This window comes from Octopus bimaculoides, chromosome 3, assembly GCF_046866305.1.
Source record: "Octopus bimaculoides isolate indiv1 chromosome 3, ASM4686630v1, whole genome shotgun sequence".
NCBI lineage: Eukaryota > Metazoa > Mollusca > Cephalopoda > Octopoda > Octopodidae > Octopus > Octopus bimaculoides.
Window position 1 is genome coordinate 135791757 of NC_142930.1, and position 21639 is coordinate 135813395.

A 21639-nucleotide genomic window follows, 5' to 3' on the forward strand; every position below is an offset into this window, starting at 1 on the left:
ATATAGATATATGTGTGTGCTTATATATATTCTCTTTACTCTGTTGCTCTTTTACTTGTTTCAGTCATTTGACTGTGGCCATGATGGAGCATTTAGTCGAGCAAATCGACCCCAGGACTTATTCTTTGGAAGCCTAGTACTTATTCTATCGGTCCCGTTTGCCAAACCGCTAAGTTACGGGGACGTAAACACACCAGTATCGGTTGTCAAGCGATGTTGGGGGGACAAACACAGCCACACAAATATATACACACACATGTATTTATATATACATATATACGACGGGCTTCTTTCAGTTTTCCGTCTACCAAATCTACTCACAATGCTTTGGTCGACCCGAGACTATAGTAGAAGACACTTGCCCAAGGTGCTACACAGTGGGAATGAATCCAGAACCATGTGGCTGGTAAGCAAGCTACTTACCATACAGCCACTCCTATGTATATATATTTATATATAAATACACATGATTTTACATACATCTATATATGTACATAAATACACACAAACACACACACACACACATACACACACACACACACACACACACACACATACATATATATATATATATATATATATATATATATATATATATATATATATATATATATATATACATACTACACACGTGCTATTGGCGATTTCTTTTCCTTCTTTGGACTCTTCCCTTTCTCCTTGCCAACGAAGAGCTACGCTCGAAACGTCAAACTCTTTTTGCCGAGCGTCATGCCAATACATTCCTTGTGCAGGTCCTCTTCTTGCCTGTTAACTTTCTTCATTATTTGCTTATTTGAATTGACGATACACACACACACACACACACACACACACACACACACACACACACACACACACACACACACACACACACACATACACACATATATACAGCACAGTGTGATTGGTGGGCTCTTTAGATGTTATTTGTAATAGTTTTATCAACAATATCAGCATAGTGTTATTTTCTTCACAAAACCCGTTGAGTGGCAGCAGATCTTTTACTTCACGTTGTTTCCATAGCAGAAAGAACAAGTCAGTCTGTGATACAGGATTTGTGAAGCCAATAACACCAACGTAGAATATCTGTATGTTGATATTATTGATAGAACTGTTAGAAATAGCATCGAAACCTTCCTCCGTCACACTGTGCTGATTGACAAAAAGGGTACAGTGGATCATGTATTCATAAATTTACAAAATAAAACAGGATGGTCGTGGTTGAAGCGTGTTCGATCACAAGCCAAAACGATCAGAGATGACATAGAACTAACTAACAACTATCAATAACATGGAATAAATGCTTTCAAGTGAGTGATACTTATTCCTCTTAGAAGTTTATGGCTGTCACGTGATTCGTGTATACAAAGCTGTTATGTGACAATATGTTATCACTTAGAGACTAATCCTGTTAATATTTGAATATGTCTTGCATATTTAAATGTAAATTTATGTCATTTCAGCATTTTTCTGACTCTATTCCAAGTGCTATTTTGTTTAACCTTATTCTATTTTTTTTTTTGTAGGTGTCTGTATTGCTCGATCACTAAAGATTCCACGCAGTGTGAACGAAGAGAAGTTTGATAATTTGGTCAAAGATTTACTTGGTGTTGCAAATTCCCGCGTGGTTGTGATGTTTGTAAACGAAGACAACAGTCGTGGTATTTTGCGAGCTTTGAAGAAAAGCAACAGAACATCGGAATTATCCTTCTTGGCCAGTGATAGTTGGGGTGCCAAGATTCATCCAGTATTGGAACAAGAAAGTGTTGCAGAAAGTGCCGTGACGATTCTTCCTAAAAGACAGAAAATAGTGGGTATGTTTTTCTCTATTATATAAATGCAGTTCATATCATCACACTACACTTCTTAATAACGAAATTAAAAGCCATCAAGATTGTTGCAATTATCGGATAATATCATCACCAAGAATCTCTTATAATGTGAGCGTATCTTTAACATTGCTAGGGTAGCATCCAATCGATTGGTCCCTTCTTTTAGAACCAGAAGATACTTCATACTACAACAATCATTGATACTTCGCAAATCTCAGGCAAAGGCTAAACTTAATCTCTCACGTCTGGAACAGTGCTATTGTACACATAGACATCTTAAACTGCATCCTGAGAATAGTCTCTCGCATAGTTCAGTAACTTATTCATTGAACATTTTAGTCCAGAACTATTAAATATTGTGGAAATCTATTTGGGGGAACATGGCATAAAAGGTATCAAGAAGCGTTAAAGTCAAAATGATGTAGTCTTGAAGGTGTGTGTAGCTATTCTTCAAAACTCCATTGTTAGTGTTCAGGTTGGTCTGTAGATAGTAGGTTGCACTGTGGTAATGCTTTTGTAAAGTAATTCCCTTGAAAAATCACTTAGTCTTCGTGACAGTTAGTAAATTGTACACGTATGATCCATTGCTGAATCTTCACTTCTACGAGCGGCTTTTCAGTGGTATCCTATGGCATATTACTGAATGTTGAAGTATATTGTAGAGGAGGTGAATGGGGATGATAAAGGAAAAGGAAGAATTTGAGGGGATGAAAAGGAAGAGATGAGAGTTGGTAAAGTGACTGGATTGAGCTGCTGTCTCTGAGGTAAAGGAAAGGTATGAAAGGTGTGTCGAACGGGGAAAATTTGGATACAATTTGTTGCGGGATTGGAGAAGAAGGAAACTAGAAGTTAAGCAAATTGCAACAGAATTATGTTCGGGATAGGGTTGTGTGTCAAAGATTATAGCACTGATATTTTTATGAAGAGTTGTCTTCTTCCCTTTTGTCTAAACTTTACAACTTCAAAGTTTTCAGTCATGTTTAAACTGCGCTTCTTACGTCACCCGTTGTATTCCTTTGCCTTCATGCCAATGCTTCAACTGATTATAGGATTATTTATCTTATCTTCTGGTTCCAGATGACCTTTAACAGTGAGTGGGCGTATATTTCTGCCAATATTGGAATGAATGCATGTCCTCTGTGTATCGGGATTTGAATGGGATCTTACTTAAAGTGCTCTCATCATCCATTTAAAACAATGAGTAATACTCGTGGCTATGTAAATTCGCTTACCTAATTTTAGTTTGCTGTTTAATGCAATAATAAAAAAAAAGTTGGCTGAGTATTCCGACTCACATTCTCCTATGAGTGGTGTCAATGTCATGTCCATCCTTGTTATATACCCCACCAAATACGATATCCCTACATAATGTTACGTTTGAATCTTGGTTTGTGTAGGATATAAAAGCCTATGAGAACTGGTACCAATGCGCTGAGAACAAACCTCACACACATACGTTCACGTGATCATGTTATTTACTACAATTTGTCTTTATATGAGCATGTACGATGTATACACACATACATATATGCAAATACTTACATTCACGCACTACACACACACACTCACACACACATATATATACATATATATATATATATACGTACATTTGTATTTATATTTAAATATGTATACATACACACACGTGCGTCTGTGTGTGCGTGTGTGTGGAGAGAGAGAAAGAGAGAGAGAGGAAGAGTGTGAGAGACTAGGCATAATTGAGTTTGAAATGAACATAATGTGAAATAAATATAATCACAAACTAATCGTGACACCTGATGTTTGTCTTTACTACCGCCAAAATGAAATACAGGCGATCGGATACGAAAAAAAGAAGTCATGATACGATTCTTTTTATATTGCAAATTAATTTTATTCTGGCTGAGCACCACCAATATTTTGCACTGCGTTATATTTTTATTAAGTTGTACAAACTCTTGAAATATGGCAGCATACCCCCACACACATACGCATATATGCCTTTATATAAATAGATAGATAGATAGATAGATACATACATACATACATACATACATACATGCATGCATGCATAGATACATACTCATTGATGTATTCATGTATGTGTGAGTATATGTATGTATATATATATATATATACATACATATATATATATATATATATATATATATATATATATATATATATATATATATATATATATATATATATATATATATACATATATGTATATATATATAGGGAGAGGAAGAAAGGAGATAGATAGATAGATAGATAGATAGATAGATAGATAGATAGATAGATAGATAGATAGATAGATAGATAGATAGATATACAATGATCTAGGCAAATGTTTCGAAAAGAAGGCTAAATGGCAGACGGTTCGATAAGTGTGGTTAACAAATACCACCCGTCGTCTTAATGGAATCGGCTCTGGCATTTTTGCAAATGTATAAAACTCTAATTAATGAATATTGAATTTTTGGGAAATTTATTGTCCAGAACATCTCTTACACGCATTCCTAAACACTCAACATTACTCTCTTCTCCTCATACTCTCAATCTCTCTCTCTCTCTCTCTCTCTCTCTCTCTCTCTCTCTCTCTTTTTTTTTTTTTTCTCCTTCATGACTGTCTCTTTATCTATGCTGCTATCTTCGTCTCTATTCACGTACTTGCTCTTTACTCATATGTAGCTTAATCATACATATAAGAACACTTACACAAACCCATGTGTGTATGCATGGTAAGTTGCCACAAATTTAAACTAGCTGGAAAGTGATACATAGGACACTGACGTGTCTAATTACCCATATAAATGCTTCTAGATTATTATTAAGATTATTTTTGCTATTTATCCCCTATATAGTTGACGTTTTAATAGACCATGAATACATCGATTATTAAAGATATATGATTTTAAAAATTACAATGACAATACTGTTTCTGTTACCTTCGTACATAATTCATCCTAGAATTCTGGAATAGCCATAGTTTCCGCAATAGACATAGATACACACACACAAACATATGCATACATATATGTGTGTGTGTGTATGCGTGTGTGTGTATGTAGATATATGTTCTGAGCATTTTAAGATCATTTCTCTCTCTACCTCTCTATGCCCTTTCTCTCTTTCTCTCTCTCTCTTCCTCTCTCTCTCTTCCTCTCTCTCTCTCTCTCTCTTTCCCCCTCTCTTTGCTAATAGTTCCACTTACTCATAAAAGTCGAGATGGTCATGGCTTAAATGCCTTTGATAAAAAAGGTCTTCTCGGAGAGGTTTGACCTAGCGTTAAACAACAACTACAGCTACGAATCTACGATAAGATGCATTAGTATGATTGCTCGGCCTGCTAGGAATAGTTCCTAAATTTTCCGCAAATCCCACTTTACTATCTTAAGGGCAGAAAGTCACACTGGATAAGATAATTCTTGATAGATATAAAACGAAGGCGTGGTCAATAATAAAATGTATTTCAATATATATCTGCTCGATCATTATTGACTGGGATTATACAACAACGACGACAACAATAACAAGAATTACATCTACTTCGACACCACTACAGCAGCCACTACACAATTATAGCTACCTCCATTTCACTTTGTCAACTATTAAATCATTTAAAATGCGGTTTGTATTTTATTCGGAGAGATTCGACTCTCGTCTGCTAAATGTCATCTAAACTGCTGTTAGCCACCGAACCAATAAATCACCGACATTTGGAGAAAAAGTTGAACACATACATGGCTAACACAAACACAAAAATAATTTTTAAAAAAAAGGACAAAAAAATGAGTTGCAAAGAGTAGTTAGACGGAGGCAATAGAACTTAAAGATCAAATAGAAATAGCTCTCCATGAAACATTTCAACAACCACATTAATTAGCATCTATTGAATGCCCTTCCACCGCATTAATGTGAAAACTGTGGAATGAATGTTTAAAAACACAACCGATCGATCCTTCAATAATGGAAAAGCTAAACATAAAAATGGAAAACAATCTCCATTTTTTAAAAAATGTGTTTGCTGTCACATAAGATATAGGAACATAAAACGAAAAAAAAATTTTTTTTTTTCAAAAATACATATCCGAAAGAACGTGGTGATTAATGATGTAAAAATAAATTTTAAAAAACAATAAATCCATATTTTAATGTTCCAACCTACTGCAGATTACAATATTAATAGTCTCTGGTTGAAAACTAATAGTACGTGAAACAACCTCGTTAATTCACGATCAAAATACTATATTAACTATCGGATAAAGTATGAATTAAAAACATAATAATTAGCTTCAACAAGCTACAGTCCATTAATGTAATCTATCAATTTCGCATGTAAGTTTAGAAATATCTTCACTTTGGTGTATAGATGATAATAACAATAGTAATAATAATAATAATAATAATAATAATAATAATAATAATAATAATAATAATAATAAATTATTATGGTAAGTAGTAGTAGTAGTAGTAGTAGTAGTAGTAGTAGTAGTAGTAGTAGTAGTAGTAGTTGTATTTCTAACTTTAGCGCAGTCCACTATTTTGCGGGGAGATTACGTCGACCCGAGTATTTGAGAAGTACTACTACTACTACTACTACTACTACCAATAATAATAATAATAATAATAATAATAATAATAATAATAATAATAATAATAATAAATCTTCTGTGATTTTCCAATCCAAACAGATCAGGTGCTAGAGCATAACAGACCGGACCTAGTAGTGGTGGTGGTGGACAAGATACACCACATGTGGTTTATAGCTGATATTGCCTGCCCCGTTTGACCCACACATAGTCAAGAAGGAAGACGAAAAAATAGATATATTTTACCTCGGTGTCACTTTGATGGCACGCACTGCTCTCTCACCCAATAATAATAATAATAATAATAATAATAATAATAATAATAATAATAATAAGGTCACAGAAAACGAGAGGTCACAGAAAACGAGAAAGCAACCATACTCTGGGATATGCCAATACACACAGATAGAGAAATTAAGGCAAATAGACCAGATATAGTTGTCAAAGATCATGAAGAAAAAAAAATGCTTTCTAATTGATGTATCAATACCAGTAGATGACAACGTTTTCCTAAAAGAAATGGAAAAACTTTCAAAATGCAAAGACGTGGAAATAGAGGTAACTCGAATGTGGAATCTAAAAACAGAAACAATTCCTATCATAGTAGGTGCCTTAGGTATAATAAAAAAATATTCAGACAAATACATAACAAAAACACCAGGACTTACAAATATATATAACATACAGAAAATTGCACTACTGGGCACTGCACACATCCTACGCAAAACACTTTCAATACAGTAACCATAAGAGCATCACAGCAAACCACAGCACATACCCAAGGCACACAGAGCTGCGCTCAGTAGTGAAGTGAAAGCACGTTAAAAAAATAAAACTACTCAACAATTATAATAATAATAATTCTGATGGTAATTCTGATGACCAAAATTCCACGACACTAATTAAATTAACGAAAATAAGCCTCCCTATTCACATGCATGAACAAGTAGTAATCTGCTGATCGAAAAGCATTAAACTTTATTCTGAAAAAAACGTCTACTACATAAACATACGAACATATACTAAATATACAGACGAACAGAAAACACAGGTTACCACCTCCTCTTCAGTTATCGGCCAGAGGGTCAAGCGCAGCTTCGGTAATTATCGATAACATTGTGTCCCCTTTGGAGGCACTCGCAAAAACCTTGCCGCGTACGGGACCAAAACATAACAAAGCGAGACGGACTCGAAACGAGACCGTTAGCGAACGGATGAGGGATAAAACAACAGACACAGTAAAGGCTTAGGGCCACACGGAGATAACAATTAAAATGATAATAATACATATACAGTAAATAAAAAGAGCTTTAGGGCTGCAAGACAAGACAAAAATGGGTAACGCAAAGGAGAAATGAAATCTGTCCTAAAGGACCATAAACACGCAAGGAGTAGAGCGAGGAGCTCAGAAAATCGTGACCAATCCGCCACGGATTACGTGATAGTGGGGAGAGGGTGGCAGAGAAAGGCAAACAGAGAGAGAGATAGGGGGGGGGGAAATGAGAATGACGGTATCTGAGAAAGACACACAGAGAGAAAGAGAAAAACAAATGAAAAAGTGAAGCAAGGAGCTCAGAAAAATCGTGACCAGCCCGGTCGAAGGCAACGCTAAAAGAATGACACTGCCTTAGGCCGTCAGGGATCACGTCTTAGTGGGAGGATGGTAACAGAGAAAGACAGACAGCGAGAGACAGACAGAGAAAGGAAATTAAGAAAGGCAAAGTAAAGAGACAGAGTGGCAAAAAAATATTCCAAGAATATTTCTACGAATAGGTAAAAAAAATTAATGAGTGCGTGCGTTACATAAATAAAACATTCAGGATTAAATAATAAGACAACGAATGGAAAATATGACATACTTGTGTGTCTATATATATATATGTGTGTGTGTGTGTGTGTGTGTGTGTGTGTGTGTACATATATATATATATATATATATATATATATATATATATAAGATACCTGTGTATCTATATTTATATATATATTATACATGTGTGTGTGTACATATATATATATATATATATATATATATATATATATATACATATATTAAAAAGAACGTGTAGTACATAAACATACGAACATATACTAAATGCACAGACAAGCAGAAAACATAGAAGGTCACCAACTCTTCAGTTATCGGCGACTGTGTCAAGCGCAATTTCGGCCATTATCGATAATATTGCTTCCACTTTGGAGGCACTGGTAAGAAACTTGCTGGTAACGGGACCAAAACATAACAAAGTGAGACAGGCTCGAGACGAGACCGTTAGTCAACAGACGAGGGACAAGACAATAAACAGAATAAAGGCTTAGGGCCACAACAGAGACCACAATTAAAATGGTAATAATACGTGCATTCAAAAGCTCCAGTACGGTTATAGGCTACCTTATGCTATCATGCAGCAGAGTTATTCTTTTTACTGAACATACATGTGGAAATCTATTAGTGTATACAGAACTTATATAAAAATTTATAGAGCAAGATGGAATGAACAAGCTTTAATATCAAAATACAACAATTGTTTCTCTGCAGGGGTAATAGCTGTTAGTAGCTGAGCTTTCCATATATTTATGTATAAAATAATTTATGTGATATTATGAAATAAAATGATAATTTATGTAATATTATGTTATGGAAAACTCACCATCTAGCAGCTATTACCACTGCACAGAAACAATAGTTGTGTTTCGTTAGTAAAGCCTGTTTATTTTAGTTACTTTCTTTAATAAGATATAAATGTGTGTAAGCACAAGCGCGCATGTGTATATGTGTGTGTAATAAGATTAACAGTTAATTCCATTTTGTAGAGAAGTGTATTAAACAAGAGTTCGGCTTTCAAATCGTGCTAAAGCTGGTGATGTAAGTCATATTTAACAGTGTATTCTTCGATTTGTAGAAGGTAAACTGGAATTTTTCCCTTTTTTATTTTTTTGCTTCAGTCTGTAACAGACCCTGAGTACAGAGTTATTTCCGAGAGAATTTTTTTGAACAGTTTTCATATAGGGACTAAGCATCGATGTGTGATTAACAATCTCGCTTCCAGAATAGATTCCGTGCAAAATACCTTGGTCAAGTGTCAGCTACAAAAGCTTCGGGTTGACCAATGCCTTGGGGGTGGAATTTGGAAGATGTAAATTGTCCAGAATCCAGTTTTATATATATGTACATTTTCCTTTGCATGCGTGTATATATGTGCGTATGCTTCTGTTCAAACCAGTGGTGTCTTTGCATTGTGTTACTTCTTGACTAGTATCATAGCAATTCGCAAAACAAAGTGATCGATAAAATAGTACCCGACTGAAGTGAGTACTGGGCTTTGGTATAACTATAATCTTTGAAAGAAAGACTCTTTTGAAGTTCTAGGAACTAAGGATTTACAGTACGTTTCGTCTTCTCTTTTTATATGTGCTTTCATCAACTAATCATTATTAAAAAGAGAAAATGCTTAGACCAAGCATTAAAATGAAAGAAGGAAAATCAAAGTCTGTATACCAATAGCTTCTCAAATATCATCAGAAAATACCATTCCTTCTTGCGATAAAAGACGTAAAGAAATCATGTGTTTTGTTTCCTAAATTACAGTCACTCTTTCCCCACTGACCGAGGTCAACATACATTTTGTCAACAAACATTTTGCAACAACACCATTAAATCTTTCTACAAAACTGGGAAATAATTCTATGAGGAGCGTCAACTCTAAACTAATGGTATGAGTAATGCATAAAACTGAGATACGGACATTATATATGTATATATATATATATATATATATATATATATATATATATATATATATATATATATATATATATATATATATATATATATATATATATAGAGAGAGAGAGAGAGAGAGAGAGAGAGCTTAATAAATCATGCATACATGCACACACACACATATATATGCATAAATATATATATGTATATATTATTATTATTATTATTATCATTATTACTATTGCCTTTGCACAGCTTCTAACGCTGGAGATGTACTACGGTGTCAGCTATTCACTACCAGTGAACCAAAGTAACACCTCTTATTTTTCGAGCACCATCAGGAGTATTCGAGCGATTCCAAGCAGTGCTGTTTTCTGCAAGTGCTCCACCCTTATTGCAGCCCATATTTGTTCAAAGGATTTCTCAACATTTTATCCGAAAATTATTGGTACTACTGCCACCTTTTTCATCAACCACAACTGCTTAACTTCCCAAGCTAACCTGTCGTATCTATCGACTTTTCATTCTCCCTTATCGCATACCTCGTTGTCAACTGAGCATGCTATATCTCTGATCCAGCATAGTTTGCCTTCTTTCTCAATTAAGATTATATCTGGCTTCCTATTCTCTATATCATGGTCGCACTGAATCATAAAATCCCATAGGATCTTTGCATTATCATTTTCGATGATGCCTTCGGGTTTGTTGTCGTACCATTTTTTTTGCTCTGTCAACTCCATACTTGTTGCAAAGAGTCTAATGGAGAAGCCTTGCTATATTGTCGTGGCGTCTCTTATATTCTTTCTGGGCTAGTGGCGTATACTGCCTGGTAATATGTCATACGGTTTCACCATTTTGTCCACAGATTCTGCACTTATCACTTTCTGATATGTTGTCTATTCTGTATTTTATGTAGTTTGTTCTTAGTGCTTGGCCTTGGGCAGCACAGATTACAGCCTCCGTTTTCGGTTTTAAATCAGTTTTAGTCATCCACAGCCATCTTTTTTCCCTGACTGTCTTATCTTCAACATCCCTATGAAATTGTCCATGCATTCTTTTTTTTTACCCACTTATTTTCAGTTTCATTCGTTTTCAATTGAGAACAGATAGAGAACGGTGAAGTGGAGGAGAATAATTAGAGAAAGGGTGGGAGAGAAAAAGAATAAGAAAGAGGAGCAGAGAGAGGAATAGAGATAGTCATAGATTAGTGTCGCATCAGAATTATTAAGTTAAAACTTACTTGAAAATGGATGGGTGTCGTTCGATCATATAATAATATAAATAATATATATATATATATATATATATATATATATATATATATATATATATATATATATATATATATATATATATATATATATATGTATGTATGTATGTATGTATATACACATGCATATATGGGCGTTCGATCATATAATAATATAAATAATATATATATATATATATATATATATATATATATATATATATATATATATACATACATGAACATACTTATATATATGTATATTCACATACAGTATATGGGTACAGGACGTCAAAAAACGTAAGCAACATGAAAAACGAGAACATGATTTACAAAAACATAGAAAACGCACTTTTTGGGGAACAATGGAAGAAACAAATAGAAAAACGAGGCAGGCAACATAAAGAGTAATCCCTTCGTCAGTTGTCCACTGTTTTATCTACTCCGCATTTCAAGCGCTATTTGTTTCTTTCGTTGTTCAAAAACAAGTTTGTTTTCTATGTTTTTGTAATTCATGTTCTCGTTTTTCATATTGTTTACGTTTTTTGACGTCCTGTGCCCATATATGCATGTGTATATACATACATACATACATACATATATATATATATATATATATATATATATATATATATATATATATATATATATATATATATATATATATATATTATTTATATTATTATATGATCGAACGACACCCATCCATTTTCAAGTAAGTTTTAACTTAATAATTCTGATGCGACACTAATCTATGACTATCTCTATTCCTCTCTCTGCTCCTCTTTCTTATTCTTTTTCTCTCCCACCCTTTCTCTAATTATTCTCCTCCACTTCACCGTTCTCTATCTGTTCTCAATTGAAAACGAATGAAACTGAAAATAAGTGGGTAAAAAAAAGAATGCAATTCCTAGATATATATATATAACGGTGCTTTACCAGCTGCTTCTCTCTGCCTTTGAAAAAGTCTTGGGGATCATTTAGAGAAATCATGTCATTACTCAATGTCATTGCCCTAATGTATGTGGATATTTCTATAGATTGGGACTCCTGTGTTAATGCAGTTTATTTATAGAGTTGAAAGGAAATAAAATTCGGAATGTTCTTATAAGTCAGTATTTCCTAACCTTTTCTATTCACTCCTTGGAGATTAATTTTTACATCCTTTATCACAATATCTTTATTATTTGTAAATGAAAATCTTAATTATTTTATATCTAAGTGTATTTTAAATTTAACCATGCACAATACAGTTAGAGAACAAATTAAACACATGAAATAAGGTTTGAGTCAGTGCATAAAATGTAAATGTAAATTAAATAAGTTTGAAAAAGAAAAGCCATAGGCAGTGAAATCAATTATAATTGCGATGATAAAATTCAATGACTTCTTTGTTCCTGCTTCTCGTTCATGACTTTATCAAAATGTTGAACTTTTTTGCTGATTGTGATCAGCAGAATCCTACTGTGGATTCATGCAATTCCTAGATTTTGTCTTCATTGACGACAGAGAGCTATAATCAGAGCTGTACAAGTATATAATTGCAGATGGAAATGAATACAAGTTCATAGACATCATCTCTTATTGGTTAAATCTAGATCTGTAGAATAATAAATTTCTTGGTCGTTTAAAAGGATATTTTTTTTTTCAAGAACTAGATAATTTCTTTTTCTGGAAAGTGATTTTAATAAGGCATATATTTACCCTAGTTTTTGCACCCATTCCCACTCAAATACCCATTTGCACCCGTAGTAGATGCAGGCATCGCAGATTGTAAAATCATTTCTAAGAGGCGAAAGAGTAACAATGAGAAGCAAAGGAAATTAAATCGCCCAACATAATTTAACCAATAGCAAAGACAAAACAAATCAGCCTGTTCTACTCTCACCATCATCCTATAAATTGTCGTTCCTACTTACATAATTAGACATACAAATAATTAAATAAACAATTACATGCTGTAGATTAAGTGTATAAAGTAACAAACGATTCGTCTCAAGCATTGGCACTCACAGTCAGGAATAATCAACAAAATCAAGGAATAAACCATGACGTCTTCGATGACGAGGAAACGCCGAGAGTGCGAACGAGTAAGAAAGAGAAAGAAAGACACAGAGAAAATGCAGTACAGAGAGAAATTAATGCTCGAGTATGTGCATGTATCTATAGAATATCATATATTTTAAGCACCAAATGCAGAAATGGGGCATTTCAAACGATATTTGATTTGTTGTATGCATATATATAACAGTCAAACATTAGATTTAAGGATCGATGCTTCCAGTAGCGTTAACATTTATTTTTACAAAAAAGTAGTTGTCAGTAAATTTGATATTTCGGCTATTAAGCCGTCGTCGGTCTACAAGGTAGTTTGGTTTCCCAAATCTGGAGTCTGTGTGTATGTGTGTGAGTGTTTGTGTGTCTTTGTCTGTCTGTCTCTGTCTGTGTGTCTGGGTCAGTGTGTTTGTGTTTGTAACTGTGTATGTCTCTGTGTTTTTTATGTGTGTGTGCGTGTGGGGGTGCGTGCGTGTTTTTTCTTTTTTTTTTTGGTGCGGTGCGTGCGTGTGTGTGTGTGTCTGGGACCCACCTTTGCAGGAGAAGTAATGAAATGTTACAAAGTATATTACTGATATGAGATTAAATACCTTTATCGACTTTTTGACTAGAAGGGCGGAAAATAAGACTTGGTATGGAGAAAGAAAAGCTAAGAGAATAAGAAGGGTAGACATGTAAAGGAGAAAGAGAAGGAAAAATCAAGCACATAATTCGTGGGGCTTAAAAGAAAGGGCTGGTGAAGAGACAGTTTTGGATATGGCAGCTGAATCTGTGGAAACGATATGAATGACTAAAGAGATAATTTTTTATTTACGCAATGTTTATGGTTCAATCTAGCAAGTTGTTTTTGATCCTTTAGCGTATGTACAGACGTGCTTAGATGTAGATATTTATATGAATTTATAACGGTATGTGTATGGGTGTGTGTGTGTGTGTGTGTGTGTGCTCATGCGCTGTGCGTGTGCATGCTATATATATATATATATATATATATATATATATATATGCATATGCAGGTGTATGCATAGGTGTCTCCACATATGTGGAAATGCTCGTACATGGTGGCTCTCGTGTATTTCTATATCGACATGTGTAAGAATAGAGGTATAGATAGATGGATGGATGGATAGATAGATAGATAGATAGATAGATAGATAGATAGATAGATAGATGGATGGATGGATGGATGGATGGATGGATGGATGGATGGAGAGAGAGAGAGAGAGAGAGGTAGGTAGGTAGATAGATAGATACATACATACACACACATACATACATACATACATACATACATACATACAAAAATACTATGTTGTTGATGTTGAAATTCCAATGAAGGAGCCTTGGATCTAGGTTAGAAACAGGCTTCTTCTCTATTGGCAAGAAATCTTGAAATAAAACTGAACGACATAAATCCATCCACCCATAAATACATGCATGCACACATACATACATACACACACACACACACACATACATACATACATACATACATACACACACACATACATACATACACACACACACACATACATACATACATACATACACACACACATACATACATACACACACACACACATACATACATACATACATACACACACACACATACATACGTACGTACGGACGTACGTACATACATACACACATACATAAATACATACATACATACATACATAAAACAAAACATACAAATCTGCACATATACATACATTAAAAAATACTCCTGCTGATGTTGAAATTTCAGTGAAGGAGTCTTGGTTCTAGGTTAGATTAGAAACACGCTCTTTCTCTATTGAGAAAAAAATCTTGAAATATACATACACACATATATACTAATATGCACACGCACATACACTCGCGCGCACATATATATATATATCCATCAGCTACCGATGAAAGTTTTATATACGCAACAAATAACTGAATGCCAGTATCCAAATGGCACAAGGTATTAGTTAAAGACATGTCAGAAGGCAATTTTCAAGTATAGACTATTGAATTTGACTCATGTCTGACCTGCATTTCTATACAGATCACCCTTGTCGGGTTTATATCTACATACATACTTGAATTAATACAAGAATAACAAAAGCAAAACAGTTTTAATAAGCAATAATAAATATAACCAACCCAACAAAAATTGCCTAGTGCGACTCAACAAAGCTTCCAGCACAAACCGGAGAATGTGACCTGTCTGTGACGTAATCTATGGCTTGTGTCGTTATACAAATCTCACTTTCATCACCTGCATTTACATGGTGTTGAAATGATGTCTAACAGCATGAATAACCAATAAAATCTTTAGGCGCCCTAGTTCTATTACTTATTTTCTCATAACAATATTTTCCACCCATCCAATGCCACAAATATACATTGTGATACCACATTTACTTGGTAGCTATAGTTCTTATTCAGAAAGATGATTCCAAATAATCTCTCTCTCCCTATATATATATATATATATTATTTGAAGTAAAGCTTACATCATTTGCTCCTGTTTATATAAGCCCTAAGGTTTAATAAAATAAAATAATATATGCGCAGGAATCGCTGTCTGGTAAGTAGCTTGCTTACCAACCACGTGGTTCCGGGTTCAGTCCCACTGCTTGGCACCTTGGGCAAGTTTTTTCTACTATATCCTCCGGCCGACAAAAGCCTTGTGAGTGGATTTCGTGGAGGGAAACTGAAAGAAGCCCATCATATATATATATATATGTGGGGGGGTGCGTGTGCGCGCGTGTGTGTGTGTGTGTAAAATCAAAAAAAGCAACAAGAATATCCAAAGTTATTGCAGTACGATCGTTTCATGCGACTCCAGTTATTTAAGCAATGTGAACATTACATCAAATGTAAAATGCAGAGCAATCCTCAGCAGCACAAAGATATAGAAATTTACTGAAATTTCATTTCAACAGAACGACATATTTTTGTAACTACATTTAAACTCTCCAAGTAGAAAGGATGAATACAAAAAAAAAATGACTTAACCAGACTATACAGTCTGGCTTAGTCAAAATTATAAAACAAATTGATTTTAAATCCTCAATCGCAGAATAATGCTAATAATATAGCCTGAACAGGATAAACTCCCCCTATTTTGCAGAGAAATGGGTAGGTGGTTAGTTGTGGACTCGAAATCACATCCCCGTGATTACGCGTCACGATACTTTGACCGATTAAGCTAAACTACCCACTACAAATTCCTCTGAAAATTTAAGATATATAAATCTCGCTTTATGAGATGCTCTCATATGTTAAATTCAAATCACGACAAACGTAAATAAACAAACGAAGTTTGCTTTTAGAAGCGTTGTGGAATATCATCAGGGTGAAAGGACATTAAGGATGTTGCATGTTGACTGGTTGAGATATTCTAACAGACTGTTAGAGGACCATACACAAACACACGCATAACATTGAAATATATGCGCACGTTTTATATTAGCAAAAGCAAGCATATATATTGAGATACACAGACATACACATGTTATTATGAGGCACTTACATACATACACACATGCACGCATACACACAAACACACATATACACACGCACACACACACATACACCACAAACATTATGCATACACACATTTATTCGTACATGTATACATACTAACATATACAGATGTACACATATCCTTATAGAAGCACATACCCACAAACAAAGATTGCACATACTGTCACACTCATCATTCCTGTAAAGATTAAAAAAACTGCACATCCATATCGTTATTGAGGCACATGCACAAACACACACAGACTGCATATACATACATGCATACAGAGTAATATTGTCACAAACACGCATACTTATTCAGATATTCAGATTGATGTATATTATTAAAGAAGTACACACGCACGCACCAATATTATACAAACATACGTACGTACATAGATACATGCATATGTGCATACATAATATGTACATACATACATACGTACATACATACACCGATGTACGTACCATTATAGAGTTACATAGTCACACACGAACAAGCACAACGATTACATACACATATATGTACATACTGTTAAAGAGACACCCATCTACACATCCATACATAAACGATTATACATATATCATTCTAGAGGTACACCTATAGTCGCACACAAACACAGAAACATTACTTATAAATGTATACATATTATTACATAGACTCGTTCATACACACATATATAGACATGCTATCACACATATAACCTGAGTTCAAAGCAGCAGTTCAACAATCCTAACATTCGTACGTGACTTTCCACTCACCATTCCCTCCAAACGTCGATTGTATTTCTGAGATTGCAAAATCTCAGGACAATTTCAGAAACGCTGCTCTTAACTGCATTCATTGTTTCTTTTACTTTTCCTTTCTTTTTCTTTCTTTTTCTTCTTCATTCATATGTGTATATAAAACATACATACATATATGTATATATGTATAATATATATATATATGTGTGTGTGTGTGTTTGTATGTATGTATGTATGTATGTATGTATGCATGTATGTATGTGTGCGTGTGTGTGTGTGTGTATATATATAGAGAGGGGGAGGGGAGGGGGAGAGAGGGGAGAGAGGGAGAGAGAGAGAGAGAGAGAGAGAGAGAGAGAGAGAGAGAGAGAGAGAGAGAGAGAGAGAGAGATCGTTGGGGCTTATTATCTGGTGAACTTCGAGTGTCGCTGTTCCTTCTTTGGTTCTTGGCGATAGATTTGTATTTGTTTATTTTTTTGATTTTTGATTTCTCTTTTTTCTTTTTGGTTTTGTTTTTCTTCTGTGGAAAGGAGGAAGTCATACAAATTAAATGAGGGAGAGGCAGAGTAAAACAAATTGAGAAGAGAGATTATTGATTCCGCTTTCTTTACTATGTCTCTGCTGATTTCTTCCCTACTTTGTGCGTCTCTTACACGTCTCACTACATGTGTGAGTGTTCACATATATATATATATATATATATATACATACATATATATATGTATATATACATACATATATGTGTGTGTATGTATGTATGCATGTATTATGTATGTATGCATGTATGTATGTATGTATGTATGTATTGATAGATGGATAGATCTGATATATCTTGACTTTGCAAAGCCCGTTGATAAGGTCGAACATGGAATAATATGTCACATGCTACAGAGACTCGGGATCGTTGGAAAACTGGGAGAGTGGTTCACATGACTTCTTAAAAGACAGAAGCCAGGCGGTGGCGAGGGGGACAGTAATAGAAAGTGGATTGCTTCAGATATCTGTCTTGGGGGCTGCTGTTGTTTACGGTTGCTCTCTCAGACGTGCCATCAGTTGCGCAGGCAGCCATGCTGATTAGCTATGCCGACGACACAAGCAGTCAAAGGACCTTCTGATGAAAATCTTCTCCAGAATGACCTAGATGTCATATATAAATGGGATGAAGAACACAACATGCAGATAAATTTAATGAAGACTAATGAATAAATTTAATGAATATAAATTCCAGGCCTAATCTCACAGCTAGCTAATGCTCACGTGTCACAACAGCAATACTTTGAACCAAAAGGAGCGACAATCCTAGGGTCAAGTACAGTGCGTGATCTGGGGACTGATATGAGCAACGACGCCTCGTGTCACGTACATTTCACCAGGATGGTAGCAAAGTGCAAGTGAAGGGCCGGGCGGATTCTGAGAACCTTCAGAACAAGGGATCAGGAAACTATGGAGGACATGTGTTTGGACTATTGCTCTCGACTTTAGTCACCCAACAGGATGAAATTGATAGCGGAATTGCAGAGAATGGTGAGTGGGAAGTCACGTACTAATGTTCGGATTGTTGAGCTGCTGCTTTGAGCTCAAGTTTGCATCAATGGAGCAGCTGAGCTACTGGGAGAGACCAAAAGAGAAACAAATCTACTCCCCGGAACGAAGACAAGAGAGGTGGTATGCAATGATATACATATGGAAGATTCTAGAATGGTTAGCAGCAAATCGTGTCATCAGAGGCTATACTAACTCATGAACTGATCATTACTCTTGCGCATTAGGCTTCTCTGCTTTAGTAGTTTCTTCTACATTATTTGGCAATAAAGTCTCCTCTGCTCTGTCTCACACAGTCGATTCTGTTGACGCTAATGTATTCTTTTCTGATAACTAGAAAGCTTACCTGTTATTGCTATGATACACAGTTTTAGCTCTTTCATTATTTATTATTATTATTATTATTATTATTTTTATTTTTGTTTATTGTCTTTGCACAGCTTCTAACGCTGGAGATGTACTATGGTGCCAGCTGTTCACTACCAGTGAACTAAGGTAACACCCCTTATTTTTCGAGCACCATCCGGAGTATTCGAGCGGTTCCAAGCAGTGCTATTTTTTGCAAGTGCTCCACCCTTATAGCAGCCCCTATTTCTACCATGTACTTTTCAGGATTTTTACTCACTGTTCCCAGGGCTGTGACAATTATTGGTACTACTACCACGTTTTTCCTCGACCACAACTGCGTAACCTCCCAAGCTAACCTGTCATACCTATCGACTTTTCTTTCTACCTTGTTGTTATCGCATAACTTGTTGTTATCGCATACCTTGTTGTTGTTGTTCTTCTTCTTCTTCTTATTATTATTATTATTATTATTATTATTATTATTATTATTATTATTATTATCATCATCATCATCATCAGTATTATTATTATTCCAGAGTTCGATGACTATTTCTTGAACCTTCGTTTGAAAAACAACAAACGGAACGTATGGTTTAAAGAATACTGGGAAGCGATGTTCAACTGTACAACAGACGAGAAATTAGCGAACGCTGGCCACAAGCCATGCAAAGGTAAATATTATACTTACTATTATAACTAGTCACAGCACTGGTTTCTTTTTAGAGAAGCAAGTATCGTATATACAAAGGTGATAAATTGCAGAGTGTTAAAGCGTGATAGATGACTTACTATATTTGTTATGAAAGATAATACCTTCTTGCTCGAGCAAGAAGGAAGATAACATTTCTGTGCACTAATAACAACTGGATTTTGGCACTTACATCGCCTCAAATGAACATTTTCAGGTGGCCTAGATTTGGTTATGTATGGAAGATGAGGCTTGCTTGTCAAACGGCGAAAATGTGTTTGCCTGGTTTTTAACGCTCTGGAGGAAGAGCCCGGGCTGCTTGCCCACACACCTACCTCATAGTGTACAATCAGTGATTTTGACCTTTGAACAGGTCGTGAATGAAGAGGTCACTAGAGATGGTCGGGAGTTACTCTTTTACTTGTTTCAGTCATTTGGCTGCGGCCATGCTGGAGAACCACCTTTAGTCGAGCAAATCGACCCTATGACTTATTCTTTGTAAGCCTAGTACTTATTTTATCGGTCACTTTTGCCGAACCACTAAGTTACAGGAACGTAAACACACCAGCATCGGTTGTCAAGCGATGTTGGGGGTGACAAACACACAAACACACACACACACACACACACACACACATACATACACACACACACACACACACACACACACACACATATATATATATATATATATATATATATATATATATATATATATATATATATGTACATATATACGACGGGCTTCTTTCAGTTTCCGTCTACCAAATCCATTCACAAGGCTTTGGTCGGCCCGAGGCTATAGTAGAAGACATTTACCCAAGGTGCCACGCAGAGGGACTGAGCCCAGAACCATGTGGTTGGTAAGCAAGCAACTTACCACACAGCCACTCCTGTTAATTTGGATTACATTTCCTCATGGCTCCCAAAACCAAGGCCTGTTCCAGATCCGTGTACCTCTGAGGAAGCAGAAACAACAACAATGATATCATCGGTGTAAAGTAAAACGGGTCAGCATTACACATATAGCAGAGGTAGACACTTGGGGCTTTTTTTTTAACTAACAAAGAACATGAAAGGCAAAGAAAGAGAGCAGTGACAACAGCAAAACTAGCAGTAACGATAGTATACTGCTGTCTAGACAATACTGCCCTCGGTTGTCACTACTGAAACGGCTGAAAAGGTTTGCTCGCCCTCAAGAACAAAAGTCGATGGTCGCGTGGTCCTCCTTACTGACTACAACTTGTAGTGTACAAAAGTTGTACTGACTCTAATGGTCATCTACCTCAGGTCACTCACTAACTCTTTCACTTTGTCTCCTGATCATGTGGATGACATTGGCGAACATATAGTATTTCAGGGTTAGTTTAAAGGGT

General features: G+C 35.3%; 1 protein-coding gene across 2 annotated transcripts in view; it reads left to right on the forward strand.

Annotated features, from left to right (window-relative positions):
• LOC106877299 (metabotropic glutamate receptor 8) overlaps nt 1–21639 on the forward strand; it is a 619894-nt gene that overhangs the window by 527027 nt on the left and 71228 nt on the right. For both annotated transcript variants that reach the window (XM_089349701.1, XM_089349702.1), the window contains exons 4-5: nt 1527–1814; nt 20112–20246. In XM_089349701.1, coding sequence (XP_089205827.1) covers nt 1527–1814; nt 20112–20246 — 423 coding nt within the window. The remainder of the gene's footprint in view (nt 1–1526; nt 1815–20111; nt 20247–21639) is intronic.